We start from the raw sequence: 27,914 nt of genomic DNA on the forward strand, positions 1-27,914 counted from the left end.
ATGATTGAGTGTATGGTCTTCAAAAAAAGTGTTTGGAGTAACGTTGAGTGAGCAGCAACAAGATGAAGAAAGAAGGTGCATTGGAAACAGCCAAGTTGAGCATGCACAGACTAGTGCCTTGCACTCGACACCCAGTGGGAATAGAGAACACCATTGGGCACACAAGGCGCTCTATGTGAATAAAGGGCACCATGTGCATTGTGTATGGAATTTGAGGCTGTGAGAACTTGTCTACCACCACAAAATAGTTCCCAACATGTAAGCCAGCTCTTGTGCGATCTTGATCGTTGTACCGTAGGTGGCATTGCAGAATTGGCTGTATGCAGTGTATCTGTATCAGCCCAGGCTGCTTTTGAATAAAGCCTCACTACCCTGGGCAAGATGAAAACACGTTGCATTCATAGACATAAAGCTACTTCAAGACAGCTAGAAGCCGTGCCACCAAGGGGGGTTATGTGGTTTACTCAATATCGTACTTGTCCTCAAAGATATTCCACGTCGGCAACCACTGCAGGTACGCCAGATCCCTGGGCGGATAGCTCCAGCCAAAGGTGAACGGCGAAAACAAATAAAACACGCTAAGCAAGCCGCCGCTGCAATTGCACTAGCCAGCACCACCCGCCTTGGACCCGACGCCACCACCACCAGCACACAATCGATCTGCTCGGCCACTAGCAGCAGGCCAAAATACAGCGCCTGGCAAATAATGATGGATATAGGTAACCCGTCCCATGGCAAAGAACGGCAGGTAATGCCACGCCCACCCGAGCCACAAGAACCGCGTGCGCAGCCATCCGCCGCTCCACCAAATGCCCACGACGCATGGCCTGCGCCCCACCACAGCGCCTGCACCGGGTACGCAAAACACACCAGGGCCACGGTCCACCATAGCAAGGGGTTGCCGATCTCATAATGCTTCATCTCGCTCTTCTGCCAGTCGCCAATCCGCATCGGGATACAGCATCAGTGGCCAGGTCCACGGCGCGCTCTCCAGGTGGTTGTACTTGTCGGCGTCCGGCACCAGGGCGCTGTTCGACTGTGCCATCACCGAGTTCAGGCGCATCAGGTCGGCGAAAAACTCTCGCGGGCAGAACTTTTGCGCGCTGTTGCCATCAAAGCCCACGCGCAGATCCACGTTGAACTCGACCCGCCACAGCGCCGACGCTTCAGGCTCGCAGACAATCAGCTGGCCGACATCCTCTGTGTCTGTCCAGGCGCCTGGTCGGAGAGGGATCAGCACGCAGCCGGTGGTGGCATGGCGCAGGCGGAACTCGGTGTTCAGCGGATGCAGCAAATGCGAGTCATTGCTGCCCATATGCGCCTGGCTGGCCATCTCAATGACCCAGTTCGCATCCCGCGACGAATACCCATACGTCGCATTCTCAGGCCTGCACCGCAAGCACCTGGTACGGGGTATGGCGCGAATCGACAAACAAATGCTTATGCGTGTGGTCATGCACCTAGGGTCACCGTGTCCTGGTCATGTATGTACTCGAGCGGCCCGTGGTCGTAATCCACGCCCTCACCAACTGCATGCTTGATGCGCCACCAGTCAAACCCAATATCCGACGCATTCAGCCCGAACCTGGCTGCGGTGCCTGGGTCACCGTGGAAGCGCTTCTTGGAGATGATATTGGCGCTGGACTCCCATGCGCGGCTTGCCGACTGGACCTTCGCTATACTACCATATGGCACATCATATGGCTGGGTGTTGTACCGGTTCCCACGCAGTGTTGCCTGGAACCTGATCCGGCATCATATGCTCACCGTAGCCCTTCTCTGTCTGCATATGGAAATGCATACGAAACGCCAGCATATACACCATGAGCGGCAGTGCAATCAGCGCCAATGCACGCGCCATCCAATGCCATGCGTAGCGCGGCCAGCTCGTGTGCGTGCGCAGCCTACTGGTCAGATCCCCAACCACCCAGCAGCCCACTAATGCCACTGAGAACGCACCCACCCATTTGGCGCTCAATGCCAGTCCCAGGCTCACGCCCAGGACTCGCCAGCCACACCCACCACATCTTCTCAAACGACCGCGATTCATTCGAGAACTTCACCAGGCAGAACAGTACCAGCGCCGTGAAAAGCAGCAGTGGGCCGTCCAGCACCATCAGCCGGCTCATCAGACACAGCGCATTATCGAAGATGACAAACACAGCGGCCAAAATGCTGCCTGCACAGGCTCATATCCAAGGCACGGCATGTCAGGTATGCCAGTGGCGCCAAGAGGGAGCCGAATATGGCGATCTGGGCTCGCATCCACGCGATGTTCACGTAGTCCGGGTACGGGGTGCCGGCGGGAAAGTCGAAAGTGCCGTTGTGGCCGGCCAGGTGCTGCGAGAGCGCTATCAGAAGCTTCGCCAGCGGCGGGTGCACGTCATGGATGAATGTGCGATTCAGGTACATGGCCCCGAACCGCCCAAAATGCGCTTCGTCCCAAGTCACATTTGTGCTGCGGCCCAGGCCCCATAGCCGCGTCAGCCCCGACACCACTAGCAGCAGCAGTGCCGCCGCCGTATCGGTGCGGTCGTAGCGTCCGGTGAATGGGTTTGTTGTATTGCTTTCGGATACGCCAGATAGTGGCTATTAGTGTGTCTCCGTTTGGGGTCCATTGGGGAGGGAGATGTGTATATAACAGAGGCGATGGAAGAAGAACGAGTATGAATAGGTGAGGCAAAAGATTGCTTTTGGAACAGAGGGCCAAGGGGCAGTCCCACCAGAGTATATAAGCAGTCTGGCACGAGCCAAAGGAAAGATGCCAGACGATCGACAGCAGGTCCGTCATTATTTTTCCCTGCTAGCTGCAGCGACATCTGACAAGAAGATCAGTGGGTGCGCGCGCGGGCCTGGGTCTTGTCAGCGCGCGGCATAGGAATAACCAGATGGGCCGGCACATCCATCTCCTTGTTATCGTCATCATCAAACTGCACCTTATACATTGGGTTAAGTGCCGGGTCAGGCACGAATGTGGCCCCGGGGCTCAGCGGCACCGCGGGCGGGGGTGCCAGCACGCCCAGCACGCCTGCGCTGGGTGTCTCATTGAGCATAGGCGGCGTGACCACCGACGCCTGGTAAAACACAGTGGTGCCCGGATACAGCGCCAGCACGCGGGCCTGGCGCGGCATCTCGGGCACCTTGCTGCGATCCCACAGCCGGCGGCCATTGCGCACCGCCGTGACAAACAGCACCAGCCGGGCGCTGACCGAGTACCGCGGCCTAACCGAGCTCTCGTCATCGCAGTCCTCCACTGTATACCGGCCCTTCTCCGCATTGAACCCCGTCACCGTTGCCAGGATCCACTCCTCGTTCTGCTCCAATGACGCCCGCACCCGCGCCGCCACATACGTGCCTTTCGCCAGCGGCTCGCGGTGACGCCCGCCGCTGTCACGCGAGCGGCTCGACTCTGTGTTGCGGTCGCGGCTGCGCGACTCGCGCCGCATCGATGGGCTGGGCGAGTCGACGCGCCGCCGCTTACTACTGTGCTCCTTCTGCTCTGCCTCGGTGTGTGTCGCCAGCAGCGCCGATACCTGCTTGAGCGCGGCCTCGGCTGCCCGCCGCTCCTGCCCGGCCAGCGCCAGCCCGCGCTTGTAGTTGTCCGCAAGTCTGCCCGAGTACTTGCGCACCGGCTCGTCCTTGCTGCCTACGGGGGGAACAATATATTAGGCTCCCTTTTGTACTGGCAAGTGTGACCCCGTCGAAGAACTATGTTGAATGCGTTACCTGTCTCTGCCAGCGCCTTGTGCATGTGGTTAATGTCCTCGAGCAGCCGTGGTTTCGTCCTTGCGCACCTGCTCCAGTGTCCGCAGGTGCTGCGCCTAGCACGTGCATGGGTTGTGTGCTGTTGTCGCCCAGCAGTCCGGCGTCCGAGCCCAAGCGCGATCGCGACATAATAATAAAAAGTGTGCAAATGCAATGAGAAATTGGCCTGAAAAAAAGAGAAAGGGAGCGAAGCAAGCTCAAGCCCCATATCCCCTCTGATCAGGCCTGGAAATCCCGATCGTAGTCCCGTTGGGAGATGCTGCTAGTTTCCATATATCTCCCTCCCCTTGTTATCTAGTGCAGCGCAGATAGACATGCGTTTTCCGTGTCTTAATGCCATCCAGCGGTTCACATACCAAGTCCACCCGGAATCTCACCACCCGGCCGCTCCACCAGCGCGAGACCTGGACGCAGCGCGACCAGGACCGGCTAATCCGCATGATCAACACGAAATACCGCAACACGGTCCCGGGCAACTGGGACGTAGTGGTGCAGCTCCTCAAGGACGCGTCGGCCAACCACCGGAAGCCATGGACAGCCGAGCTGCTGACAGAGCTGCAGGACCTGGTGCAAGGCGAACTTTAACACGGGGCGGCCGCTGAACTGGATCAAGATCGCGCGCACAATGGGCCGCTCGCCAACCGCATGCTTCTGCGCATTCTACCAGAATCCGCACACACGCCCACCCGCCCATGCCGGCAGTTTTGCCAGCGGCTGGCTACAAAAGATGGACCAGCTCTGAGCAATCAAGGCTCAATGAGGCGGTAGAAGACCTGGGCACCAAGGGATTGGGCAAATGTCGCACAGCGGGTGGGCAGCCGGTCACCGAACTCGTGCAGGACGTTTTGGCGCAGCCAGCAGAAGGTGCCCAGTGGTAAATGGTCAGAAAAGGAGCGCAGGCGGCTCGTCGAGGTTCTGGAGGCCACGCCAAAACACACCCGCGTGGATGCCCATTTTGGCGCAGATGTTCCCAGACAAATCCCCAGACGACCTGCGCGGGGAGCTGCACCGCGCGCGCGCCGCTCTCAGCTACCACACGTACAGCAAGTGGACGGCTGGGCGGATCCGCACATTAATGGACTGCGTCAAGGAGCAGAAAGACATTGACTGGCATAGCTGTGGCCGAAAAGGTCGGCGGCGTTACGGTGTCGATGTGCCAGACGAAATACCAGGCAATAAGAGCCAAATCCGCGGCCTGCGGGGTTGCCCGGTGGACGGCCGAGGAGGTCGATAGGCTGGACAGCGCAGTTAGGAATAGCCAAGGGCGTATTAACTGGCAGCAGATTGCGCGCACAGTCGGCTACCAAAACCACAAAGCAGTGCTACGTCAAATGGTACCGGTGCCTGAGGCCCGCCAAATATCCGGCAGAATAAGAAAGAATCTTATTAGGTGGCGGTTTTTTTCTAGCCGATATATGCGCACCACAGATCAATTGCTTCCCACACTTGTCTTTATCTCCTAAATTTTTTTAGCCCTTTTCAAATGGTCGCGCTCAATGTCCTAGTCTACAGCGGCCCAGGCATCGGCCCCAATGCGCACGCATACCTGCTCCGCACGCTCCGGCAGTTCCTCTCGCACCGCTACGCGGTGATCCCGGTCGACCCCGAGACGCTACGTCGGAGAGCCCTGGGAGAGCAAGGCTGCACTTCTGGTGATGCCGGGTGGTCGCGACCAGCCATACGTAGCCAGCCTGTCAGGTGAAATCAACGCTCGTATCCGGCACTGGATCTCCCGGGGCGGCCGGTACCTGGGCTTCTGTGCGGGCGGCTACTATGGCAGCGGACGGTGCGAATTCGAGCCCAAACACTGCGATGGAAGTGATGGGGGAGCGCGAGCTGGCGCTGTTCCCGGGCACCTGTCTGGGCACAGGCCTACCCGGGCTACCACTACAAGACCGAGGACGGGGCGCGGGCGGCCGAGGTGACAGTAGACCAGGAAAAGTTCAGGGTGGGCCAAAATTACTGGCGCAACGACCCAAAGAACGTCCGCATATACTATAACGGCGGCGGCTACTTTCTGACCGACGATTTCCTGGGAAAGCCGGCGAGCAAGGATGTAGAGGTGCTGGTGCGGTATGCGAATGACGTGACGGATCCATACGACCGCTCCAAACGCGTGGCCAATGCTCCGGCGCTGATTGCCTGCCGGGTGGGCCGCGGACAAGCGATCCTGACCGGACTGCACCCCGAGTACGCATGGGACTTCTTTAAGCCCCTCCAGCTACACGATGCCGTATAACCGGCAGCTGATAGCGCATCTGCGCGCGCACGACGCGTTCCGCCGCCGCCTGCTGGGCGCCATCTTCGCGCACCTGAATATGCACGTCGACGAGGATGCGCTCGGGGACTCTGTGGCAGGCCGACGCCCACTCGATGCGTCTGCCGGCCCGCACGCCGACGTTCCTGGCGCCTGCGCGCGCCCAGGGCGTTGCGCAGATCTCGCAGGCCATGTATGGGATTTCCAGCGCGGCCCAGAAGACTACGGCAGGCGATGCGGTGCTGAGGGATGCGAAGGAGGACATCCACGTGATTTCGGCCTCCCCCGGGGTGTCGCAGCGCCGCGTCCCGCAGCAGTACCAAGCCACGGTCCTGAAGCCCAAGCAGCTGCGGCCCATAACCGATGACGGCGAGACGGAGCCTCGAGCGCGAAGGCTCGATCCTGGTATTGTGTACGCCGGACTCTGTGCCGGATGCGCGCGAGACGCCGCGGTTCGACATGCAGCTGGCGATCACGTACATGCAGCAGCACCGCGCGCACACATGCGGCTCCTGGCTGATGTACTCGGACACGACGTCGTCGACGCAGACGTTCCTGGAGAGCAACACTAGGCTGCAGTCGCTGCTCCCGAACGGGACGGTGAATGTGGCGACGGTGCAGCTGGCGGGGCGCGGGCGCGGGCGCAATGCGTGGGTGGCGCCGCTCGGCTGCCTGCAGTTCACGATGCTGCTTCGGCACCCGGGCTCGAAAAAGGCGCCGGTTGTGCTGCTGCAGTACCTGGTGTCCCTGGCCATTGTCGAGGCAGTCAAGCAGCGGCCCGGGTATGAAGACCTGCCTATGCGGCTCAAGTGGCCGAATGACCTGTACGGCCGCCAGGAGCCGCTGGTGGACTCGGATGACTCGGATGCGGACTCGCCCGAGTTTGTCAAGCTGGGCGGGGTGCTGGTCGGCTCGTCGTTCAAGAACGGCGAGTTCTCGCTGCTGTTTGGGATGCGGCGTCAATGTGGCCAACCCGCTGCCCACGACGTCGATTAATAAGCTGATCCGCGAGTACAACGACAGCCACGGAACCAGTCTGCCGGCCATCCCGATGGAGCTGGCATTGGCGCTGATCACGGCCAAGTTCGAGGAGTTCTACCGCAAGTTCCTGGTCATGGGCTTCGCGCCGTTCCTGGACATGTACTACAAGAACTGGCTGCACTCGAACCAGATCGTCACGCTGGTGGACCAGGGCCACGAGCGCGTGCGCATCACCGGCGTCGACCCCGACACCGGCCTGCTGCTGACCCGCAGCATCCACAACCCGAACGCCCACTACAGCCTGCAGCCCGACGGCAACTCGTTCGACATGCTGCAGGGCATGATCAGCCGCAAGACATAGCAGTTTATTGGCGGAATAGCTTAATCAGTTTTGACATATACTCCTCGGCAAACGCCGCCATGTAGAATCCATGGGCGGCATCATGCGCGGCCACGAAATGGTGCGCCAGCTCATGGCAGAAGGTCATGAACCAGTACGCATAGACATCAGCCTGGGTCAGCCCTGCTGCTGGCCCGCCACGGACCACGTCGGCGTGGCCCAGCCCGACAAAGAACCGCAGGTTGAAGAACAGCGCGCGCGCGCGGTTGAAGGCAATGATCGGCGAGTCCCGGTCCACAAACACATGCAAAGCATGGGTGTCCAGCTGGAACACGCGCTCGCTCAGCACCCGCAGGACCTGGGTGAACAGGGGCAGTGTCGCCTGGTACTCGGTGGGCAAACGCGGGGTGCTGCCCAGCGTGTGCATGTCCACAAACACCTCAATGTTGTCCACCCGCCCCACCAGCTGCAGCCGCTGCACCGGAATCGCTGCACATGCGCCCGAGCTCGCAAACGGCTTCACCGGCTCGGGCGTCGGCAGGCTGACATCAATTTGTGCATTGCGCGCGCCCGCCTGCTGCACCGTCGACTGCACCGCCCGCTGCAGCGACGTCCGCAGTATCTGCGTCTGCTGCGGAGTCACCGCCGTTGTCGGCTGCATTGTGGGCGCTGGCGGGCCTGCTGCCCCGTTGGTTCCGGTGCTCTGTTGTGGTGGCTCTCGGCTAGGCCCAGATCCACTCGGCACCTGCTTCTTCTTGTCCTTTTTCCATGAGCTGGCTTGCCGCCCGACTCACGATTTCCTGAAGCGTTGCGTTTGCCCCTGACTCCTTGGCAGCCCTTTGTACACGCTCCTGGGCCTCCTGCGGGGTCATCTGCGGGAACATCTCCTTGATGTGCTTCTCGGCAACCGTCTCTTCCGCCGTCTGCTGCCTTTTCAGCGACTCGTAGCTGGGCGGCTGCTGGTCGGCTGGCAGTGCTGGCGGCGCCTTGGGCTGCTGCTTGGGCCGCATCACCCGATCCACCGGGAACCCCTTCCTGCGCAGCCCGTCCAGCGGCGACGTCAGCAGCGTGCTAATAAGCAATGTGTCCTTGACCCTGCACATATCGAGCACCAAGAGGCCGATCGCATTTGCCACGTCGAACGGATCCCACTGGCTATTCTCCAGCGGAGCAATCACCAGCACCCAGTCTTCCATCTCCATCGAATCCGACACTTTACTCAGCGCCGCCTGCATCCACCCGGACGGCTGGTCTCGGGACTGCGCTTGCAAAACGCAGGCTGTAGCCGGCGACCGGTCCGACTGGCCCGTGGGCCGAAATGTCTGGTACAGATGGATCGCGTCGGCCTGCCTGACGCTGAGATGCTTTGCCAGCCACTCGGAGCTCCTGACCAGTTGCGCCGTGCCCGCCGCCTTCCTGGCTTTAATCGGCGTAAACTCGTGCAGCAGAAGCGGGGCCCGGTCTCGGATCAGCAGCTCCAGCTTCTGCGACGCCTCGGTCACCCGCTGGGTGCCCTGCGGCTGCGTCTTTTTGCTGACCATCTCGCTGATCCACTTGGCCCCAAGCGACGCATAGAACGTCTCCAGAAGGTCCTCAGTCGGCGCACAGAACGGCGAGAACTTGCGCGCCAGCACCGAGTCGTCGACTAGGAACACCTGGTGCGCGGCAACCAGCGAATACTCGGTCCAGCCCCTCCTCCCCGCCCTTTTGCTCGCGCATGCCCACCAGACACTTGCTGGTCTGCATCTGCTTCCACACCTTCTTGCCCAGCAGTTGGTCGGCGTTGACTGCGATCTGGCGCAATAGCGCCAGGTACTGGTCCCAGCCGCCGCACACCTGCAGGACATTTTCCGGCCGCTCCGCCAGCATCACAGCAATGTCGGAAATCGACGGCTCGTCGCGCACTCCGCACGAGCGCAGGAAGCTGCCGGCCGGCCCCGCATATTCGATGAAGCTGAAGAACGCTGCCTGGTACTCGGCCGAGTTGCCCTTGAAGTAGCACTCGGCCGGCCGCACTCGCCTCGCCACCTGGCCGTCCTTGTCGAAGATCGGGATGAATGGCAGGCGGGTCAGCGCAAGCAATTCGCTCCTGGTAATCTCGCCCTGCCTACTAGCCATATATGCAAACACCCGAGTGGCCTCTGCATGTGTTTGTGGTGGCCCATTGCTCAGCTTGTCAATGCACATGGAGATCAGCGGATCCATGGCAACTCCAAACCGCTCGCTCTCGCGACGCCAGTGCTTCTCCAGAACTGCAAACCCCATCACCGCGCAGCCCGGGTTCGAATAGCACTGGTTGGGCATGCAGAGCACGCGTTTTTTGCCTGCATCTGACTGGAGAGCCGGCAAAAATCCCTGCTCCTGCAGCCGCAGCGCCGCCATGTACTCGACCACATACACGGTGGAAAAGTACTCGATAAAGTACTCAAGCGCAACCCTTCGCAGGTTCTCCTTTGCATCGCCATCTGCTGCATTCTGGTCCACAGGCGCGGTCGCTGCAATCTGCAGCAGCAAGCGGCAGGCCGGGTACTTGCGAAGCCCCAGGTCAAATAGAAACACGGACTCGTCGCTGCCATTGCGGAACTTGCCCGGCCACAGAAGCACTGGCTGCTGGAGCTTTATGTTCTCGTCCGACGGAGCAAGCAAATCGCGTGCCCTATAATATACAGCAGCATTGCCCATGCTTGGGAACAGCTTCGTGTCGCGCAGCCTCGACATGTCCTGGTTGCTCAACGAGGACTTTAACCGACACCAGGTACTTTAGCAGTTGCACGTAGTCCCAGTCAAGCTCGCTGCCGAGCCGGTCAAACACCATCTGCAGCTCGACGTGCTTGCACACCCCAATTGCCGTCAGGAACGGCTCGCGCAATGTCCGCTCGAGCCGCTCGTCAACCACAGTCAGGTTTCCAAACAGATTGGCGCTGCGGAAATACGTCTGCGGCGGCTTGAGCATTTGGCCATCGCTGGTGCGCATGCACGGCTGCGAGCTCAGAACCTGACGCTGCCATGGCCTGGTCGGACTCGGAGAGCTTGGGCCAGTGCCGCGACACCGCCGTCAGCACAAACTCTGCATACTCCGCATCGGTCGCAATCCGCGGGCGCTTGGCTGCGCCCACCAGCCATTCGGTCATCGGCAGCTCGCTCCAGATCGACCGGCCGTTGATCAGGAACATGGTATAGAGTTGCGGCTGGGTGAACTGCTTCGACAGTGACGGGGGCAGGCAGCGCGGCGGGAATCCGGTGCTTTGAGGCTCCGCTGGATCGGCTTGGCTCAGCGGCGTGATCTTCTGGTTGATGAAAAAGGCCGCGTCGGCCAGACTGACACTGACCGTGGCTGGATCCAGTTTTGCCTCAGCGTCCTGCATTTGCCGCATGGAAGTCGCCGACTGGAACCTGAATCTTCAGAACCTCTGCCAGACGCCTGCCCAGCTCCTCCATGCGTCGCGATCCTATATTTAGTCCGTTGCGGTATTCGATCCACCACCGCAGCACGTTGCCCAGCTCCTTTGCGTCGGTGAACTCGCCGCGTGCCCGAATATCCCCAACAACGTCATCAATAGACACTGCCTTCAGGTACCCGAACTGGCGCAGTATGGCAATCATCTCGCCAGCCTCCTTCTCGATGGACTCTGGCAGCAGCGGCGTCATGCGCAGAATCCCGGCCATGCTCAAACTGCTGGACGACCGCACGCTGTCAGCATCGCGCAGCCCGACGCTGGTCATCAGCTGCAACGGCTGCTTGCCGCAGGCAAAGAAGATCTGGCGGAGCAGCCCACCGACATGCGGGCTGGGCGTGGTGCTGTGCGGGAGTGAAGAACCGCAGGGCATGGGCATTCGAGCGCACTGCCCGGTTGAGGGAGTCCGGGTTTTCCAGAATGCGCGGGTTCTGCGCCAATGCTGCCACTTCGTAGTCGTATAGGACGCGGCAGAGGATGGCAAAGGCCGCCAGAATCTCCTTTGTTCCACGTGGCAAGCGCCGGGTCGACGAAATCAATCGACTCGCGTTCGACCGTCGGAATCAGAGCCGCTGCCAGATGCGCACAGCAGCCGGTCGTCTGGTGCGTCGGGAACCCGATGAACACCCGACCCTGTGAGGGAAACGAGATGAGCTGCGAGAACACTGAGCTGGTCTGCCCATCCGATGACGACTCCAGAGCCTCATGCTCGGCCAGGCTGTTCCAGATAACGCGGATATCGGTAGATTTGGGTGCAAACTTCTTGGTCGCCCGCTCGATCTGCTTGTTCATGGCCGCGCTGACGTGCGAGCTGGTCGATGCTTCGGCGATCTTGAGGAACAGGAACTCGGAGCGTTCCTCGAGCTCAATCTCCTCGGCGACCTCTGGCCGCGGGGTGCTGGCGGGCTTGGGCGACTCGACTGGCTCTGCTTTGGCCGCCTTGCGCCGGAATGAGCTGGCCCACCCGGACAGGAGACTGCCCAGCCCGCTGCCCACCACTGCCGACGCAGTCTCAATAGTCTTCCCAATGGCATCGTTGACGGCATCCACGACCACATTGCGCGGCTTTGGCTTGCGGCGCACGTAGTCGCACGACATCTGCACGATTCTGGTATCCACCGACTGAATCGACAGGATTCCCTCGGGCGTGCGCAGGTGGTACTTGTCGGTTGTGATAGCACCAAACAATCCCCGACGACGATGTCCGCAACGTCAGCGGTGTTGGGTCCTGAGACCCGCTTGGACAGTCTGATCACAGACACGTCGTCGATCCTGACCTCCACATCCATCAGGTTCGCCGTGAACGCCAAGCGACGTGGCCAGGAACCTGCCGAAGGTCTCGGGATCCGGAATCTGCGACGGGCCAGTCCCGCAGCTGCATCAAGAACGTCGTCCACTCGGCACCGTCGCGCCGGCTCCGCCATCTCAGTCTTCTTTGTAAACAGCTGGTCGCCGCGCCAGTAGAACGCCATGCACTCGTTTCCCGACACCACAAAGGGCTCCTCGCACACCGAAAACAGGCTGTAGAAGCCGACGCCAAAGAACCCGATCTTGTTCTCGTCCTGGATTGCCCGATGCTATTGACTTCAGCCGCGCCCAGTCGGCTGCTGTGAACGCCCGCCCGTTGTTCTTGAATGAAATCGACGTGCACTGCTCTGCCAACGTCAGCCCGCGGTATTTTGCGCGCAGTTCGCTAGCCCTGGCCTTCTGCGAGGCCTCTGCCTGCAAAGCAGCTGCTGGGAACGCCCCTACTACCTCAACCCCATCACTGCCGTCATCCACCGCCGCTGGTGCCATCCCAGTAGCTGCGTTCCCATTCGACGTGCCTGCAGTAGCGCCTGCCTGCGCTGTGTGGAATGTGATGATGACTTTACTGGCGCCGGCATCGTTCGAGTTCTGCAGGAGCTCGCGGTGGAAGGTGTATTCGGTGCTGTATCGCGCTAGGATCTTGTCAATAAGGTGCCGCTGGTTCACCTCGACCCGCTCCTCAACAGACGTGTCTGCCAGGACCTGCTGTCTAAACGAATTGAGGTCCATTGCGAACTGCAAGAGTATGTTTAAAAAAATGCAATAGCGGTGCCAAGAGAGCAAGGACTGGCTGCCAGCAGCCCTTTTTAAATAGCCGTATTATGCGATTTTTCCTGTTGCTTGCCAGCTTTTGTCACCAGCCAACAGACCTTTCCTGCCTCTTTATTGTTTTGCATTTCTCACATTAGACCATGGGCTACGTCGGCAAGGCAGTGTCGCTGGCGGCCATCGGGCTGTTCAGCTGGCACATGTGGAATATGACGCGGCTGGCGCTGACGCTATTCTACCCCACCTTGCATATCCCGGTTCTGAAGCCCGCCCAGCAGCACCCGCCAGGCACGCCCTTCCACCAGCTGTCCTGGCAGGAGCCGTTCAAATACGAGGCATTCATGTACATAACAGAGCTCGAAACGCTGACCCAGTACCCGCAGCACTTTCTGGACGCCGCAACGCAGGTGTGGAGAACCGAGCCGCAGGACCTGGCGCACAGGCATACGCGCCTAACTGACCACGTGGAGTTTGTGCTGCCCGACAAGTTCCGGACCGCTAACGACACGGTCCTGTATGCATTCTTGTTCATGCAGAGGGCCTGAAAAGCCGGCCAACCCGCACCCCGACTTCAGCAGCAGGCAGCTGGTGTATGCGCGCGCACAGCTGACCAGCGCAAGGCCGCACCGCATCGACCATTCGCATGCGCTGCTTGGGAATGCGCAGGAGGCAAGGCAGCGCGACCGCAGGCTTGCGGAGCTGGAAAGCGGGCCCTGGGTGCCGCACGCAAAGACGCGCATTCACTGGGAGATTGTGCTGGACGATCTGAAGTTCCCTGTGTGGCAGTTCCCGTTGGATATTGCGCCGTTCCTGCGTGTGGACAGGCAGTCTGGCCTGCAGGCCAGTCCGTACATGCCGCTGGCCTGGGAGAATCCACTGGCCGCACGCATTGAGCACTGGAAGGCGCTGACGAACCAGACCGAGATCAGCGCAAATGTCCCGCTGGATGCACGGACGGTCGAATTCGATGTCAGCCTGGCCGGCGTCATCCTTGGGTGGTTCCGTCTCTGCAACTTTGTGCAGCAGGCCACCGTGCAGTTTGCGTCCTCCAGCTCGGTGTTCAAGTTCTCGGAGATTGACCTCGACAATCTGAAGGAGATGGTATATGAGGTCAACCCGCTTATGCTTGCAATCACCATGGCGGCCATGGCATTGCATATGCTGTTTGAGTTCCTGGCATACAAGGAAGACGTGTCGTTCTGGAACAAGGAGGGCGAGTCCGAGTGGCAGGGTATCTCGCGGTCGTCGGTCCTAATGGGTGTAGTCAGCTCCTGGATCGGCTTGCTGTACCTCTGGGACCAGCGCAGCACGACCAGCGTGGTTGTGCTAATTGGCTCTGCCGTCGGTGCCGTGGTCGAGGGTTGGAAGCTGACAAGGCTCTGGAATCTCAGCCTGTTTTCCCGCAAGCCAACGACCCGCGCCAGCACTACAAAGCCAAAGACCAGCGAGGAAAACGAATTCGCGCGTGTCCAACGCCAAGTTGACCAGCAGACGCTCTGGTACATGCAGCGGGTGTGCGTTCCCGCCATGGCCGCCTATGCGGCGTTCTCGCTGGTGTACCAGGAACACAAATCGTATGTGAGCTGGGGCTTGCATGTCAGTCTCGCCACTGTGTATGCCCTTGAGTTTATCCAAATGTGGCCGCAGCTGATGATCAACCACAAGCTGAAATCGGTCGACATGCTCCCGCTGACTGCCTTCCTATATCGCTTCCTGGTCACATTCACTGACGACCTGTTCGCTATGGTTGTGCCAATGCCGCTGATATCGCGCATTGGGACTTTGCGCGATGACGTGGTCTTTTTTGTGCTTTGCTACCAGTGGTACAAGTTCCCGCGGCGGTCCGATAAGCCAAAAGGTCCTGAAGCGAATGAAGCCAAGGCCGATACCAAGGTCAATGCCAAAGTTAAGGCAGAATAGGCCACTGCGTTTTCTACAGCTATGCACTGTTTTTCCAGCTTTTTTTGAATTGCATTTGGAGCTAGTTCTCTATTCATCCTACCATTACATTTGCATGCCGTCAAGTTGCTCAAGCACCTACAGCGGCGCAGGCTGAAAAGCTGCCCACTTAATTCTGATGTACAAAATCAACATGCCATCAGATGAAGTGCGCGGCTAATATCCATTGACTGTCGAGGATACGTTTGCTTGAAGCAGGATACATGTTCATTTTTAGGATAGCCAAGATGCGCCAAGCGAGGTGTGGGGATGGCTTGGCGCGCATCACCCTATTCTTAGTCGATAGAAAGGAAGGATCTCCTCAATCTCCCAAAGGAGAGATCCACAAAACCTGTTTGCCCATGCATCTCGTTGGCGGTCAACAGGATATAGCCTTGGGATGAAGTGTGGGATTTGTTTTCTTGGAAGCAGTTTTCCACAAAGCAGCTACAAATCTTTCTATCGGAAGCCAGTTGCCACGATAACGCAGGTTTTCAATATGCCGAAGTGCAGGAAGCAATACCACGCTACCGGGTATAAAAGGTCAAGGCAGAACCGCACTGTCCAAAAAAAAAAACACACCAACAACATCAGCAACATCAGCAACCACCTCACAAACCCACTCCACTCCAAGACAATCAACCATGAAGTTCACTGCCACCGCTCTCGGCCTCCTCGCCACCATCGCCACGACCAACGCCGCCATGTCTGCCTGCTCCAAGAAGATCGCTCTGGGTCTGACCAACATCTACGAGAACGGCGACACCGCCTTCCACTACGACTACTGCGAGAACATCCACGATGGCCGTGGCTTCACTGCCGGTATCGCTGGCTTCTGCACTGGTACCTTCCGGACGCCTGGGTCGTCCTGCAGGAGTACCACAAGATGACCGGCGGCAAGGACGAGTTCAGCAAGTATGACGCCGTCATGAAGAAGCTGGACAAGTCGGGCAGCGGCTCGACCAGCGGCCTGGACGGCTACTGCTCGGTGTGGGGCAAGCTGGGCAAGTCCGGACGCAAAGTTCCGCGCCGCGCAGGACAAGGTCCGCGACGAGATGTACTTTGACCCGTCGCAGAAGCTCGCTGATACGCTTGGTGCCCAGCTCGACGTAACCCGCGCCCAGCTGTACGATACGACAATCCAGCACGGCGATGGCTCGGATCCTGACTCGGTTGGTGCACTGATCAAGAAGACCAGCGCGTCGTTCAAGGCCGATGCCAAGGGCTCGTCGGGCAGCACGCTCAAGATCAACGGCCACAATGTCGACGAGATCGTCTGGCTGACCAAGTTCCTGCAGGTGCGCACGGATGACCTGAAGAACCCGCACAACAAGGAGACGCAGAAGGAGTGGTCGGAGAGTGTCACCCGGGTCAAGTCGTACCAGTACGTGGTCGCCCAGAAGCAGTACAAGTGGAGCAACTCGATCAAGGCTCTGGACAACGATGGCAAGGCTACCACTGTCAAGTGCTAAAGTTTCACTGTTTTATTACTCAATACACTATACAATGCTCACATACACTCATATGCGCTTTACTCCAGACCAGCAGCATCATTGATGGCAAACTACTCACTGACATCATAGAGAGATGACCGCTTGGCAGCCTCAGGACTCTCGTCCTCCATCTTTTCGCTTCACTGGCTTCGTCAGCACATCCCCACCTACAGCTTCACGATCAGGCCTCCACTACTGTCACGGATTTCCTTGCTATCAAACTCCTTTGAGAGCAACTTGATCTAATGGCAGGAACTCTTTGAAGTCCTCAAACCTCCCAATGCAAGTAATCACAGCTTTGGTGTATATTCGATACTTGGAGTTAGGAGTCTGGTTTAGTGTCTTGTGGTTGGCGCCCAATTCTGCATAGCAAATAGATGGGGCTATAATATTGAGCAAGTCGTTTATTACCTGGCTGACAAAACAAGAATCCCACAACAAATGCTCTTGTAAGCCCAAGTCTGCCAAAAAAAAGCTAGGGATCAGTCCCAAAAACAGATACGGAAACTGCTGATAGTGCCTCGGAGTTATAGAATACTCACATATTGATACGTGGCATATCACTATTGAAATGTCAAGAAGCCATGCTATACAGTGCCATTGTTGTTGAGTATGATGTTCTGGTGGTCTCACCTTTTGAGTACCCAACCTGGAGCCTAGTGTATAAATATGCAACATGCTCGGCTGCAGCCCTTCATGTCATTCTTTTCGCTAAACTAATTATTAGCTGTTTTCCACTTCTCCACTTTCCACTTTTCATCTTTTATGCTACACATGAACCTCTCACTGAACTCCAACATGTAACAGATAGTCTATATTCTAATTGAAGTGCATGAAGTGCAATGTTATGACGAAGGGAAGTAGCGTTGGATGTACAATCACCGAAAAGCATACATGAGATCCACCAAATCAGATGCGCAAGCTTTATTAGCAAGCGCTCTCCAAAGCCGCTCAAGCCCAGCTTTCCTGCTGTATTGAACTGTCTGTGGGTTGTACAGGAGGACTGTGTCAATATGTGCCAAAGCATCCTTTGCTAGTTTAATGTAGACAGATGAACTGGTGACCAAAGCGAAGGAAATGAGGAACCAGGAGTATTGCAATAGAGGTTGCGCAGTATGTGCCACCTTTTACTGACTAACAAGCAATGTCGAATAAGTTTTCATATCTACCGCTATGTAACGCTGACACAGCCCATCTCGTATCAACAAAAGAGGATAGCGATGGTATTCACCTAGAAAACATATTTTCCTGTTCAGCGGAAACAAGCAGAAAGAAGCTAATCCACTCAGTATATTGGGAACGAGATAGACGAGATAAACGGCGTGGAGCGCGACCAACCCGACTTCTACTATGTCCTTTGAAAGAGGATAATGTGTATTCAAATACAAACTATTGAAATACACCGGCCCTAGCTATTGTCATGTTGAACTTCACTGTTTCATCCGGTCCGTATGCTGAGTAGCGCTACCAGATAATGTCTACAGTTTTTAGTAGGCTCTTGAAGTGATTAATTCATATCTTGAATCCGAAGAAGTAACAACATAATCGCTTTCAATTGTACAGCATATTTTGCTCCAGCGCTTGCAGATCTCTAGTCACCACTGTCTCTCCAGTCTCCTGTTCACCCTCAGTAATCTAAATGCAGTACCAACCCGTTTGCATGTTCAGCAGAGTGAAAGTGAAAGACTTGCCAAACTTGCCAAACACATTACAGACTCCTGCGCTAGGTATTGCTCAGCGTACAGTCCGGAACTCCGTTCTCAGGTCAGGCGGAACTCTTTCGAGTACCCCTTCGCCGATCCGCCTCTTGAGCAGCCTGCCCCCTAAAACTACCCTATACCCGCGTATCTCTGAGCTCACCTAGGCAAGAGTGTATGACAATGGATAGCCAGGTTATGTACAAGCACCACACAAAAACTGTGGCAAACATGCGAGTCAGAAAGAAGATAAAGGGCGAGAGAGAGGAGAGACCAAACAGCGACTAGAGACCTGCAAGGGCAAGCCCAAAACATGCTGTGCAAAAGTACAGCGGTGTTGCGAATTACAAGTACATCAAAAATATAGCTTTTCATTTCGACAAGGGTGTGCTAGTAGACAACAGAGATAAAAGATGGTTAGTACGGGACACGAAGTGACAGGCTATGATCGAGTACTTACCTGTCCAGAAAATTATACAGGGCGGCGGGAGGTGGAGTAGAAGCGCGAGTGTGTGAATAGAGGGAGTATTATGTGTAGTGAGATTATAGAGGGATGAGGAGAAGAAGGGTTTTGGAGGGAGCGAAATCTGGCCTGCTTTTTATGATTCAGGAAGGGGGTTTCTTTCCTCTGCTTCCCCTCGCTCACATGGGACCTAAGCTGCACTATGAGTTTGTCGCCAAGCCGCCCCTCAGCGAACTCGCTGTGGACAGCTCATGGCAAAGCCTTGAGGCGATAAGAAAAAAATCTAAAAATATATTTAGGAGCTGCCATGAACAATGGCAACACATCGCGCAGCAAAATACGCTGCAGCAAAATGTTAACAAATTTGGAATGTAGGTCGTTTTAGCAATATATTTGGCTCTGATAAAAAGGTATGATGGCCATTGTTTGCCATGACTGTGTCCCAACAGGGGGTACGCAGCTCACCATGTGGGAATTTGAAACAAGCAGCTTTCTCTCACTCTCACTCTCACTCTCGCTATCACCTCTCTCAAGAGTGGCCAAGTCCAAAACCACACAGCCCGGCCCGGAACTGGCAAAAGCAGTATGCTGAAGCTGCTACCCAAGAGGCTGCCACAGGAACAAATGCACCTGTTCCTAATGCCACTAGCAGGTGGGGTTATAAGACCGTTGAACCTGGCAAGACTATCTGGACTCTTCCAAACAGCATTTGTTTTCGACTCTATTTACTTTACTTTCACCACATTGAATCATAGTGCAAGCTTACCATTTTACTTGGAGTTTTCATTCCCTAACCTCGTATTTTATCATTCTCGTACCATGGAGGCCATTGCCCAGCATCCTCCTTTGCTCATCCTCGAGCATATTATCCATTGTCTTTTGCCTGAGTTTCTCAATGACTCATTATGATAAGGAAGCCATATATGATGTCAGCAAACCTCTAACACGCGTTTGCCGTTCATGGCGCCAGTTTTTCCTTAGTTATGCATTCCGTTACGTACATGTGGGCACTCAATTCAAACCGTCCCTTCAAGTTAGCCCATGCGCTTGACACCTGTGACCTTAATCAAAGGAGGTCATAGTAATGTTCAAAACTGCGACTATATTTAATGGCTCCGCTTTAATCCAGCTTAGGCAATGCACGCCGGCTGAAACTTTGTTTCCACATATTGAAGTGCCTCTCCTTTACCTTTACTAGGAAAGCTTCGGTAAACTGAAGCAGGATGATAAGCTACAAGCAATCCACATATTCACTGATGAGTTCATGCACATATTCCCTGATATTTCTTCCGTTAAGGTGACACGCGACGAGGAAGCTTCGCAGAGTTGGTCTCCTTTTCATTCACACAAACTATTGGAGCGCCTACTAACCGGAAGATCTGCCATTGACTGCACCGGATATGTTTTGAACGCAGTCTTACCATTCTCTCAAAGCTCGACCCCGCTACAAAGTTTGGTCACCAGTGTGGAGCACTAAAACAAAGCAAGTGTTCACCTTTATCCGCAGAAATTGGCAGTCGCTACAACGGCTGGATCTTGACCTCAGTGCGCCTAACCTCGTTGAGCACATCGTAGCCAACAGCGATGGCACAACTGTCACGTATCCTGAACTTCATAAGCTTCGCCTAAAGACTTGTGAACAAGACGCTACCACTGCATCGCGCCCTTCATTCGATGGCATGCCATTCCCCGCACTGAAATCCTTGGTTGTCCACGGCATCTATCCGTTTTCCGACGACACTTTGCTACGCGGATCCGGAGATTCGCTGGAATTCCTGGACATGTGTATGTCGGAGAGTGACATCGACATGTTTATCGAAGCCGGCATTCTGGACGAGGGTCGGTTCAAGGCGCTGCAGTGCGCGAGACTCGGGGAGTTGTTTGAATGGCCCAGCCAGGTATATGGCAATCGTGTTTCGCGTATACTCGGGGCATTCCACAGGACGCCAGTGATTGACCTTAGCGATGGGTTCAATTTCAACTATTCTGTTCTTCAGTCGCGTGTTGACAGTTTTGCGCCAACTCTCCGCGTCCTGGACATTCCTGGGGTGAGGTGCACGTATGGAGATCCTTGAACTGATCGGATCTCTGCCACTCATTCACAAGCTTGATGTGACTTGTGCCAAAAGTCGACCTGGGAGATGCCAATTATGATACAGAACTGATGGAGCTCGCCGATAAGGAGCGCCTGTGTCATGGGATGCCAAATCCCACTTTGGCTGTGTTTACCTGGATATGAACACTCGTCCCATTGCCGGTGCCTCGGGCTCTCCCTCTATCTCCTGACTCTGAAGGAATTTCACTTACGCGTAGACCGGGGTGCAGGGTGGCTTCAGGCTGTAAGGCTGGCAGTCATTCTGGCGCTGCGGTGCCCGAACATCCTCTCTTTCCCAAGTTTTTTTGCCAATTGTGTGACCTTGTTCCGCTCCCACCTTGTGGAGATGGGTCCCTTCGTTCAGCCTGCGGACTACTTGAGCCGTGACCGCACCTAGGCTTTTGGAGCCTGCTTTTTCATTTCACTCTCAATTTATTTCTGACACTCCACAATATACCGACAGTCAAGTATTTTGTTGTGTGGATATGGGGTATTGGACTACCTGCATTCTTGGGAACCGAGCATAAAACCACAATGATTACCAAGGTCAAGAGATTAATAATTGACGTTCATTTTGATCACTCCATGTTTATTAAAGCGAGCGCTGCCGTAATGTGCAATAGCTCCCTAAGCCTGCGCAATTGGCAAAATAGAAGCGGTCTATCTATTAATTTGATCGGCATATTGCGCGCGCATTTGCGTTTTCCAATTGTGCCAATTGGCAGGGTACCCTGATACAAGGGCTAGTCAGGCGCTTTTTCTTATTGTGCGGGCAAAAAACGTGATCGCATATGGAATGGAAAATGAGTTCAGTATCTATTGTGGCAATCAAGATTTATGCTATTGGAAACGAACACGAGTGTAGATATGCTTCCCCTGCTGTATATGCGCTGCTTGCAATCAATACCATTGCAAGGATGCGAGCAATTGACACAATCAGACCTCCACAATGGTGCAACATGGTAGTTTGGAGTCCTTCATTCCGCTTTCGACACATATAAAAAGGCATAGGTTCCGCCCTCTACAGTTCCTTTATCTTCAACAAACACTCTCAAATACCAGCCAACCTCAAATCACAATGAACACCTACGCTACTATCCTTGCCATCGCCGCTGTCGCTGTTGCTTCGGCCAACGCTCAGGTTTTCTGGATCCACTAGTGTGGGGTGGTTCAGCTAGTCGGCTGTTCGCGTCAACGTTCCGCTGAGCATACAATTTTATTCATGCCATTATTGTAATATTATTAGATTAACCAAACATCTGCCATTAAAGTGTAAATGACATGCAACTGTGCACATGGGAATAGGCCTTGCTCCGTGAAAGATTGTGAGCGAATGGGCCAGTTCCAGTGATGATAGACGCAACAATAGTAAGGAATTCTGCTTGTGTAAAGCAGGGTCTGCCAGCGAAAGGATATGCGTATAATGGACAGCCCCGAGTGGGTTGGCTTCCAAGTGTGTATGTAAAGGAAGTGATGCCGTGTGTGTGGGCGGTATACGCTACCTCCAAGACTTGTGATCAGCAGCTAATTAGCTGATCTTGATTGTGTTCCGCGTCAACGCGTCTGCTGTGCCGCCTTCACTGAACGCGGCTAAATCGCGTTGGGGGATTATCAAGAGCATACAAATTTTCACGGTGCTCCTTTGCTCGCTCTCATTCTTCCCAGCTCTGCCCGGCACTAGCATATTTCCATACCACCTCATTCCCCTGACTCTATCATGCCCGCCACCCGCTCTACTCGCACACCACAGCGCCGCGCAGCACTGGCCGAAGCACCAGTCAGTCGGCAGCAGCAGGCGACATCTTCGCTGAAAGACTCCTTCCCTGTAGCGAAAACGACCGGCAAAATCCTCGTATCTGGCCATGAAAAAAGTCATGCACCGGTCGACCACTGCACCACAGATTATCGGGCGCAGCGCCGAGCAGTCGTCGATTCGGGCGTTCTTGCGCGATACAGTTGAGCAGAACCGCGGGGGCAGCCTGTACATTTCCGGAAACCCTGGGACGGGCAAGACTGCCTGCCTGCAGTCTATTATGAGCCAGAGCAAGGTCAAGTTCACCTCTGTGCTCGTCAACTGCGTGCCGCTGACACGCCCGACCCAAGCGTACATGGCAATTCTAGAGGCGCTCGGACGTAAAGTTCACCTGGCGACCCGCTTGGCGCACTCGAGAACCACGTGCTCCACAACAAGCGTGCATTCATGGTGGTTTTGGATGAAGTCGACAGCCTGCTGGGTGCTCGCCAGGAGGTTTTGTATCGGCTGTTTGAGCTGGCAAAGCATCCAGACTCGCATATGGCGCTGGTTCGGAATCGCCAATGCGCTGGACCTGACCGACCGGTTTTTGCCGCGCCTGCAAGCCCGCAACTGCGAGCCAGTTCTGCTCAACTTCAATCCGTACCAAGGTGAAAGACATCGTCGAGATTCTGCAGAGCCGGCCTGAGCTCTGTTTCGGGGCAGGAGGCCGAGCCGATCATCCAAAAGGCTGCGCTCGAGTTGTGCGCGCGCAAGGTTGCTGCCACGTCCGGCGACCTGCGCAAGGCGCTGGATGTCTGCCGGCAGGCCATGGAGAAGGCCGAGACCGGAGAGCAAGCGCAAGAGCGCCGATAAGGAAAATCGCGGTAGGAGGCGGTTTGCCAAAGGTCACGCTGATGCACATTGCTAAGGTGCTGACAAATCTGAATGGCTCGCCGATCATGCAGAAGCTCAATGCCCTGAACTTCCAGCAAAAGCTCGTTCTCTGCTCGCTCATCTCTCTGACGCGTTCGTCTACCGACTCACCAGGCAAAGAAGCAGACAGCCAGCATTGCAGTCACTGGCGTGTTCTCTGAATATCAGGCCATCTGCACGCAGCTCCAGATCCCGGCTCCTGTTACGCGCTCAGAGTTCCTGGACCTGATCTCGATGATGGAGACACAGGGCGTCCTAACTATCGAGGCAGCGCGCGGCAGGAGAGGAGCACGTCGCGTAATGTCCAGCACGGGCGCTGCAGATGACCGCTCGGTGCGTCTGGCTGTAGACGAAATTGACGTGCGTCGTGCGCTGACCAGTACCGCAGCACTCAAACCTCTTTTTTGAAAGGCTAATGTAATATAAATATTTCTCATTTGAAGCTGTTGAAGAACCTGGCCCCCTGCATTCCGGCGTCCACAAACCCAGAGTCGTCAAACCTGAGCCCCTCCTTCTCGAGTTTGGCCTTCTTCCAAAAGATCTTGCTCTTCTTGTCGCCCGAGAACCCGCCGATATAATAGTCCGATGTCAGGACGCGGTGGCACGGAATCGGCAGCGGGCAGAATGGGTTCTTGGCCAGGGCATTGCCCACGGCCCGCGAGCCAGACCCCATGTGGTCCGCCATCGCCTTGTATGTTGTAAAGTGTCCGCGAGGCACCTGCTTGCAGAGATCGTACACCCTGTACTGGAACTCAGTGACAGGCCGCCCAGTCTTGCTTGACATATATGCCTTGCGTCCGGCTGGCGTCTCAGGATAGTCAATGACGGTGTCGATATCGTCGTCGATGGTATCGGGCTTGACCGCGTTCTCAAAGAGACGTATGTGCGCAGCGCTGCGCGGCTTGCGGGCCAGAGGCGAAAAGTGCGCGCTGTGCGAAGCAGTGGTGACGGCGGGAGAAGTTTGAGTAGCGACCTTCATTTGAAGCAAAAAAAGTACAATCTGAGGAGTTTAAAGAAGCAGAGAATAATCAGAGTGCCAGAGAAAAAAAGCGGAGTCTTTTGTATGGCTGCTGCGGAATGGGCCTCGCGTGGCGCTCGTGTTTCGGGCCGATTTGAGCTGATCCGCGTCGTGATCACGAGGGGTTTGGAGAGCCAGCAGCACGTGCCTGCGCGGACGGGTTCGGGCCATCGACGCGCTTTGTTCATCGGCGACGATGGAGCATTTTTGAGTTTCACCTCTACCGCTTCTTTTTTTTCTTGGTATTAAATTACGTTAATTTCGAATTTGCACTCTTTTTCTCCCTGACACCCACACTAACCCATTTATCTCTACCCCCTTGACGAGCACCAGCAGCAACAGAACCCTCGGAATGAATCTCCCTCGACGGCCAGAGGCTGAAATTAGCCAACTCACATGGCAATTCACAGTCCCGCTGAAGCCTGGCGCGTGCACAGTTGTGGACTGGTCTACGAGTGCGGTAACCGAAGACAAAACCGGGGCACACGCGACGTCATTGAGCAAAACTCTGACGACAACTCGGCCAACAACGACGCATCAAGCGACTCGGACTCGGAGGCAGGCGGCGGCGGATACGCCAGCGGGACGACGGCGCTGCCACCGGCCATCGCCAACGACCCGTTCTTTGCACGGCTGTTGCGCAACGCCGAGCTACGGGACGCAGCAGAAAAGGCCAGCTCGGCAAAGAAGGCTAAGCGGCGGGCAGCCAATAGACGCAAGGCCAAGGATACGGCTGATGATATGTATGATCTGGATGACCCGTTTATTGACGACAGCGAACTGACGTTTATGGACGGACACCAGCATGCGAAAAGGCAGAAGCGGCAGAAGCGCAAAAAGAACGAGAGCGAGGCCGAGGGCACGAGCGCGGAGGGCATGAGTATCGACGATGCGGATGACGTAGCGCGGCAGATGGATGAGGTCGATCGGTTTGATGAAGAAGACTTTTTCGTGTATTTCGGACCGCTCAACGAGGCAGACGAGGACGAGCAGAGCCTTGAAACAGAGGCTGCCGGCGGCAGCTGCGGCAGCAACAGCAACTAAGAAGCAGCGGAAACGGCCAGAGAAGAAGGCCACAAATGGCGCGACGAAGCGGAAATCAACTGGCGGCTCAAAGAGTGACATGGAGATGGCCTCCAGCAAGAAACGCCAGGGAGCGGTCATGGCTGCGGATCAAAAGCAGCTGAATTCGCACACGAATGGCACGACCAGCGATGCAGGCACGCAGCTGATTCCGAGCAACGGGCGTAAGGGAGGACCGCGCACCAGCAGGAAGCTTGATCACAAGTCCCACGCATCGGAACCAGGGCCAGGTTGCAGGTACTGAACCACCAAAATCAAAGCGGACCACCGATTCCAGCGCGTGACAGGCTCAAGCCAGACAATGCCGAGGGTGACGGCACCAGCGCAGCCAATCTGTCGAACCTTCTCACTGACGACACTGCAAGCGCGACCAGCAGCGACAGACTGAACAAGCCAGCAGGACGCGCTGCAGGAGCACCCGGTGCCGCAGCTGGTGCCAGCAATGTGTCATCGGTGGTCATTGGGGGTGACTAAGGCAGAGGAGGAGGCACATTTGCCGACAGCCGAAATTGAAAGCGCATTGGCCGAGCTGGCTGAGGCCACACAGAGCGAGGCGTTTTCGAACCGCCAGCGGTTTCCCGTCAACGCTGAAGCCTCCGCTGCGGCAGGTATGCGAGCTGTCGATGGCGCAGGCGCTGGAGCATGACCGCGAGGTCCTATCATTGAGCACCTCGGAGAACCGCGTGTTTGCCTGGTCGACTCCCCTGGATGTGGTTGGATTCACCACCGGCATCTACCACCGGCTCTCGAGCATTCTGCCGTATAACCGTGCGACAGTGCGCAAGATTGTCAGCAAGCTGCTGGGCCGTGATCTGCTTGTCTGGAAGGAGCGCCAGCTGAAGCAGCTAGAGGAAGGTCTGAAGGCGCGTATCGACGAGCAGATTGACAAGCGACTTGGGTGGATTCCAGTAGGTGCCCGTGTGCCCAAAGACACGGCAGAGGATTCCTGGCGCGCAGGTGCGGTGGCACTGGACGACGCTGAGCAAGCACATACTGTTCCAGTACATGGTTCTGACGCTCAACATCAACGAGCTGCGCAACAGCCTCGAGAACGGCAGCGGCAAGGATGGCGGCGGGTACCGTGAGCAGCAGGCGCGGAAAGACGCATATGCACATCTGGTCAGCCTGTGGCCAGGCACAAGCATGTCGACGTACGAAATCAGCAGGGCGTACAGTAGCCGCAAGTCGCTGCTGGAAAAGCAGCTGCGCAAGAACGAGCCATTGCAGCCGGCATCCAGCAGCACAGCAAGCTGGAGCCGGTGGCCGTGCCTGGTGGCTCAGTCAGCCAGCGAGCAGGCTGCAACGGGGTCGCCAGCCAGTCTCCTCTGCGCCGATGGCGGATCGCACACCCGAGCCCGTGTATGTCCAGTGCTGCCGAGCCGCAGGCGTCGTACAGCGGCCAGCATTCGGCCATCTCGCCGGTAGTGCCGCGGCAAGTCCCGGGGCCAATCGAGTATATGTCGCCGCAGCTGCCGCCGACGTCCATTTATGTGGACACCACAGTGCCAATGTCGGTAAGTGGCAGCATGGACGCAGGCTTGGTGCACGGGTCGCCGTACCAGCATAGCCATGGATCAGTCCATGACCGATTCTCGTCGCCGATCATGCCTAGCGGATCGCAGCAGCAGCAGCAAATGCACTCGCCGCACATGCAGACGCCGCTGCTCGTTCCAGCAGCTCATAGGCTGACTCAGCCGACAACAACGTCGCTGGATGAGCAGGTTCATAACCGCATATCTCCGTACTTTCAGAGCCATTCTACGCCGCCACAGCCCCCGCCACAGCAGCAGCATCAACAACAGCAGCAGCCGTATGCAGCTGCCGGTGATCCCGAGAACCAGAACGACTCGGTGAGAAACAGCATGAGTCTTCGCAATCTCATGTCGCCGTGATGAATAAGCGTTTAAAGTTTACTTTTGAACGGAGCCCGAATACTGTGTTTTTTTCTAATCTCTAGCGGCTGCCACGGCCAAGCGATTTGTAATTATACATCGGATTGAACTTGCTGGTAATGGGCATCAGACCAAAGGCCCTGGCCCTCTTGATCGCCTTGGCGACGCGGCGCTGCGACTTTGCCGTCAGCCCGGTCTTGTGGCGGGGCCGGATGCGTCCCATCTCGGAGACAAAGTTGCTCAGCAAATACGTGTTCTTGTACTCGACCAGCGGGTTAATGCCCATGGCCACAAACGGATCGTCCCGCTTTTGCTGCTGCTGCATGCGCTCGCGCATCGCGCGCTGCGCCGTCGCCTCGTTCAGCTCCCGCGGGTGATACGTGGCCTTGGCGAAAAACACCCGCGTGTGCGAGGCATTTTCCATGCTCTTATCCTGCGTCTGCGCCGCCTGCGCTACGATCTTGCTCACTTGCGACGCCTTCGAATCTCCCGTCGCCGAGCTGCTCGCCTGCCGCAAAGGCGCCATCAGCTGTGGTTTGAAAAGACGTGTGCGCAGTGCTGACAGCATTGTACGAAGTTTTTTTTTTCTGCTTCGCCCCGCGGTGAATTACGCTGAATAAAATGAAAAGCGAGTGCGAAATTTACGAAAAAAAGATAGAACGGCTATAGGCGCCAGCTGAGAGAGCCTACGGC

General features: G+C 56.4%; 16 protein-coding genes across 16 annotated transcripts; 8 read left to right on the top strand and 8 right to left on the bottom strand.

Moving 5' to 3' along the window:
- Positions 1-15: 15 nt before the first annotated feature.
- DL89DRAFT_268709 (PMT-domain-containing protein) lies at positions 16-2,565 on the bottom strand (the record flags this gene model as incomplete). Its single annotated transcript, XM_040888013.1, has 10 exons — positions 16-539; positions 578-696; positions 725-800; positions 821-925; positions 960-1,381; positions 1,404-1,460; positions 1,519-1,681; positions 1,728-1,991; positions 2,023-2,179; positions 2,205-2,565. Coding segments are annotated over 10 exons (1,803 nt in total), but the record flags the coding sequence as incomplete, so codon positions are not given.
- A 266-nt stretch (positions 2,566-2,831) lies between these two features.
- Positions 2,832-3,894, bottom strand: DL89DRAFT_294105 (uncharacterized protein; the record flags this gene model as incomplete). The annotated part of the gene is made up of 3 exons (XM_040890472.1): positions 2,832-3,646; positions 3,727-3,763; positions 3,829-3,894. 3 exons carry the CDS (start codon positions 3,892-3,894, stop codon positions 2,832-2,834), a joined length of 918 nt encoding a protein of 305 aa, XP_040741986.1.
- A 158-nt stretch (positions 3,895-4,052) lies between these two features.
- On the top strand, positions 4,053-5,139 carry DL89DRAFT_323763 (uncharacterized protein; the record flags this gene model as incomplete). Its single annotated transcript, XM_040891415.1, has 6 exons — positions 4,053-4,124; positions 4,162-4,332; positions 4,573-4,731; positions 4,769-4,849; positions 4,896-5,012; positions 5,062-5,139. Exons 1-6 carry the CDS (start codon positions 4,080-4,082, stop codon positions 5,137-5,139), a joined length of 651 nt encoding a protein of 216 aa, XP_040741987.1. The 5' UTR covers positions 4,053-4,079.
- Positions 5,140-5,248: 109 nt separating this feature from the next.
- Positions 5,249-7,364, top strand: DL89DRAFT_294107 (class II aaRS and biotin synthetase; the record flags this gene model as incomplete). The annotated part of the gene is made up of 7 exons (XM_040890473.1): positions 5,249-5,362; positions 5,391-5,609; positions 5,636-5,955; positions 5,987-6,089; positions 6,124-6,432; positions 6,467-7,009; positions 7,035-7,364. 7 exons carry the CDS (start codon positions 5,249-5,251, stop codon positions 7,362-7,364), a joined length of 1,938 nt encoding a protein of 645 aa, XP_040741988.1.
- A 1,161-nt stretch (positions 7,365-8,525) lies between these two features.
- DL89DRAFT_27675 (uncharacterized protein) lies at positions 8,526-10,146 on the bottom strand. Its single transcript, XM_040889398.1, has one exon. It carries the CDS (start codon positions 10,059-10,061, stop codon positions 8,937-8,939), a length of 1,125 nt encoding a protein of 374 aa, XP_040741989.1. The 5' UTR covers positions 10,062-10,146; the 3' UTR covers positions 8,526-8,936.
- On the bottom strand, positions 10,147-10,891 carry DL89DRAFT_27674 (uncharacterized protein). Its single transcript, XM_040889397.1, has one exon. The coding sequence runs from the start codon at positions 10,715-10,717 to the stop codon at positions 10,232-10,234; it is 486 nt and encodes a 161-aa protein (XP_040741990.1). The 5' UTR covers positions 10,718-10,891; the 3' UTR covers positions 10,147-10,231.
- On the bottom strand, positions 10,892-12,278 carry DL89DRAFT_27719 (uncharacterized protein). The gene has a single exon (XM_040889425.1). The coding sequence runs from the start codon at positions 11,894-11,896 to the stop codon at positions 11,066-11,068; it is 831 nt and encodes a 276-aa protein (XP_040741991.1). The 5' UTR covers positions 11,897-12,278; the 3' UTR covers positions 10,892-11,065.
- DL89DRAFT_27672 (uncharacterized protein) lies at positions 12,060-12,869 on the bottom strand. Its single transcript, XM_040889395.1, has one exon. It carries the CDS (start codon positions 12,833-12,835, stop codon positions 12,224-12,226), a length of 612 nt encoding a protein of 203 aa, XP_040741992.1. The 5' UTR covers positions 12,836-12,869; the 3' UTR covers positions 12,060-12,223.
- Positions 12,870-13,951: 1,082 nt separating this feature from the next.
- On the top strand, positions 13,952-14,695 carry DL89DRAFT_218475 (uncharacterized protein; the record flags this gene model as incomplete). Its single annotated transcript, XM_040884350.1, has 1 exon — positions 13,952-14,695. A coding segment is annotated over one exon (744 nt), but the record flags the coding sequence as incomplete, so codon positions are not given.
- A 754-nt stretch (positions 14,696-15,449) lies between these two features.
- On the top strand, positions 15,450-16,298 carry DL89DRAFT_268712 (lysozyme-like protein). Its single transcript, XM_040888014.1, has 3 exons — positions 15,450-15,674; positions 15,725-15,833; positions 15,856-16,298. The coding sequence occupies exons 1-3, from the start codon at positions 15,457-15,459 to the stop codon at positions 16,282-16,284; spliced, it is 756 nt and encodes a 251-aa protein (XP_040741994.1). The 5' UTR covers positions 15,450-15,456; the 3' UTR covers positions 16,285-16,298.
- A 2,598-nt stretch (positions 16,299-18,896) lies between these two features.
- On the top strand, positions 18,897-19,248 carry DL89DRAFT_301692 (uncharacterized protein; the record flags this gene model as incomplete). The annotated part of the gene is made up of 1 exon (XM_040890846.1): positions 18,897-19,248. The coding sequence occupies one exon, from the start codon at positions 18,897-18,899 to the stop codon at positions 19,218-19,220; it is 324 nt and encodes a 107-aa protein (XP_040741995.1). The 3' UTR covers positions 19,221-19,248.
- An 896-nt stretch (positions 19,249-20,144) lies between these two features.
- DL89DRAFT_294111 (uncharacterized protein) lies at positions 20,145-23,636 on the top strand (the record flags this gene model as incomplete). The annotated part of the gene is made up of 9 exons (XM_040890474.1): positions 20,145-20,323; positions 20,408-20,513; positions 22,311-22,412; positions 22,462-22,664; positions 22,700-22,808; positions 22,846-22,955; positions 22,991-23,108; positions 23,201-23,293; positions 23,343-23,636. The coding sequence occupies 9 exons, from the start codon at positions 20,145-20,147 to the stop codon at positions 23,634-23,636; spliced, it is 1,314 nt and encodes a 437-aa protein (XP_040741996.1).
- On the bottom strand, positions 23,486-24,413 carry DL89DRAFT_27798 (DNA binding methylated-DNA--cysteine S-methyltransferase). Its single transcript, XM_040889483.1, has one exon. The coding sequence runs from the start codon at positions 24,205-24,207 to the stop codon at positions 23,662-23,664; it is 546 nt and encodes a 181-aa protein (XP_040741997.1). The 5' UTR covers positions 24,208-24,413; the 3' UTR covers positions 23,486-23,661.
- Positions 24,414-24,479: 66 nt separating this feature from the next.
- DL89DRAFT_27817 (uncharacterized protein) lies at positions 24,480-25,621 on the top strand. The gene has a single exon (XM_040889494.1). The coding sequence runs from the start codon at positions 24,643-24,645 to the stop codon at positions 25,288-25,290; it is 648 nt and encodes a 215-aa protein (XP_040741998.1). The 5' UTR covers positions 24,480-24,642; the 3' UTR covers positions 25,291-25,621.
- DL89DRAFT_294114 (uncharacterized protein) lies at positions 25,370-27,221 on the top strand (the record flags this gene model as incomplete). Its single annotated transcript, XM_040890475.1, has 7 exons — positions 25,370-25,493; positions 25,607-25,664; positions 25,723-25,762; positions 25,805-25,909; positions 25,947-26,249; positions 26,287-26,636; positions 26,699-27,221. The coding sequence occupies 7 exons, from the start codon at positions 25,370-25,372 to the stop codon at positions 27,219-27,221; spliced, it is 1,503 nt and encodes a 500-aa protein (XP_040741999.1).
- Positions 27,222-27,225: 4 nt separating this feature from the next.
- DL89DRAFT_268714 (ribosomal protein S18) lies at positions 27,226-27,874 on the bottom strand. Its single transcript, XM_040888015.1, has one exon. It carries the CDS (start codon positions 27,787-27,789, stop codon positions 27,283-27,285), a length of 507 nt encoding a protein of 168 aa, XP_040742000.1. The 5' UTR covers positions 27,790-27,874; the 3' UTR covers positions 27,226-27,282.
- Positions 27,875-27,914: the final 40 nt, after the last annotated feature.

The sequence above is a fragment of the Linderina pennispora genome, assembly GCF_002104995.1.
Source record: "Linderina pennispora strain ATCC 12442 chromosome Unknown DL89scaffold_10, whole genome shotgun sequence".
Taxonomy (NCBI): Eukaryota; Fungi; Kickxellomycota; class Kickxellomycetes; order Kickxellales; family Kickxellaceae; genus Linderina; species Linderina pennispora.

Coding starts and splice junctions, on each gene's coding strand:
- DL89DRAFT_268714 (XM_040888015.1), bottom strand. CDS start 27,789: ATGCTGTCAGCACTGCGCACACGTCTTTTCAAACCACAGCTGATGGCG.
- DL89DRAFT_27674 (XM_040889397.1), bottom strand. CDS start 10,717: ATGCGGCAAATGCAGGACGCTGAGGCAAAACTGGATCCAGCCACGGTC.
- DL89DRAFT_27675 (XM_040889398.1), bottom strand. CDS start 10,061: ATGTCGAGGCTGCGCGACACGAAGCTGTTCCCAAGCATGGGCAATGCT.
- DL89DRAFT_27672 (XM_040889395.1), bottom strand. CDS start 12,835: ATGGACCTCAATTCGTTTAGACAGCAGGTCCTGGCAGACACGTCTGTT.
- DL89DRAFT_268712 (XM_040888014.1), top strand. CDS start 15,457: ATGAAGTTCACTGCCACCGCTCTCGGCCTCCTCGCCACCATCGCCACG. Junction 15,675..15,724: donor GGTACCTTCCGGACGCCTGG/GTCGTCCTGCAG, acceptor GGACGAGTTCAG/CAAGTATGACGCCGTCATGA.
- DL89DRAFT_27798 (XM_040889483.1), bottom strand. CDS start 24,207: ATGAAGGTCGCTACTCAAACTTCTCCCGCCGTCACCACTGCTTCGCAC.
- DL89DRAFT_27719 (XM_040889425.1), bottom strand. CDS start 11,896: ATGTCGTGCGACTACGTGCGCCGCAAGCCAAAGCCGCGCAATGTGGTC.
- DL89DRAFT_27817 (XM_040889494.1), top strand. CDS start 24,643: ATGGCAATTCACAGTCCCGCTGAAGCCTGGCGCGTGCACAGTTGTGGA.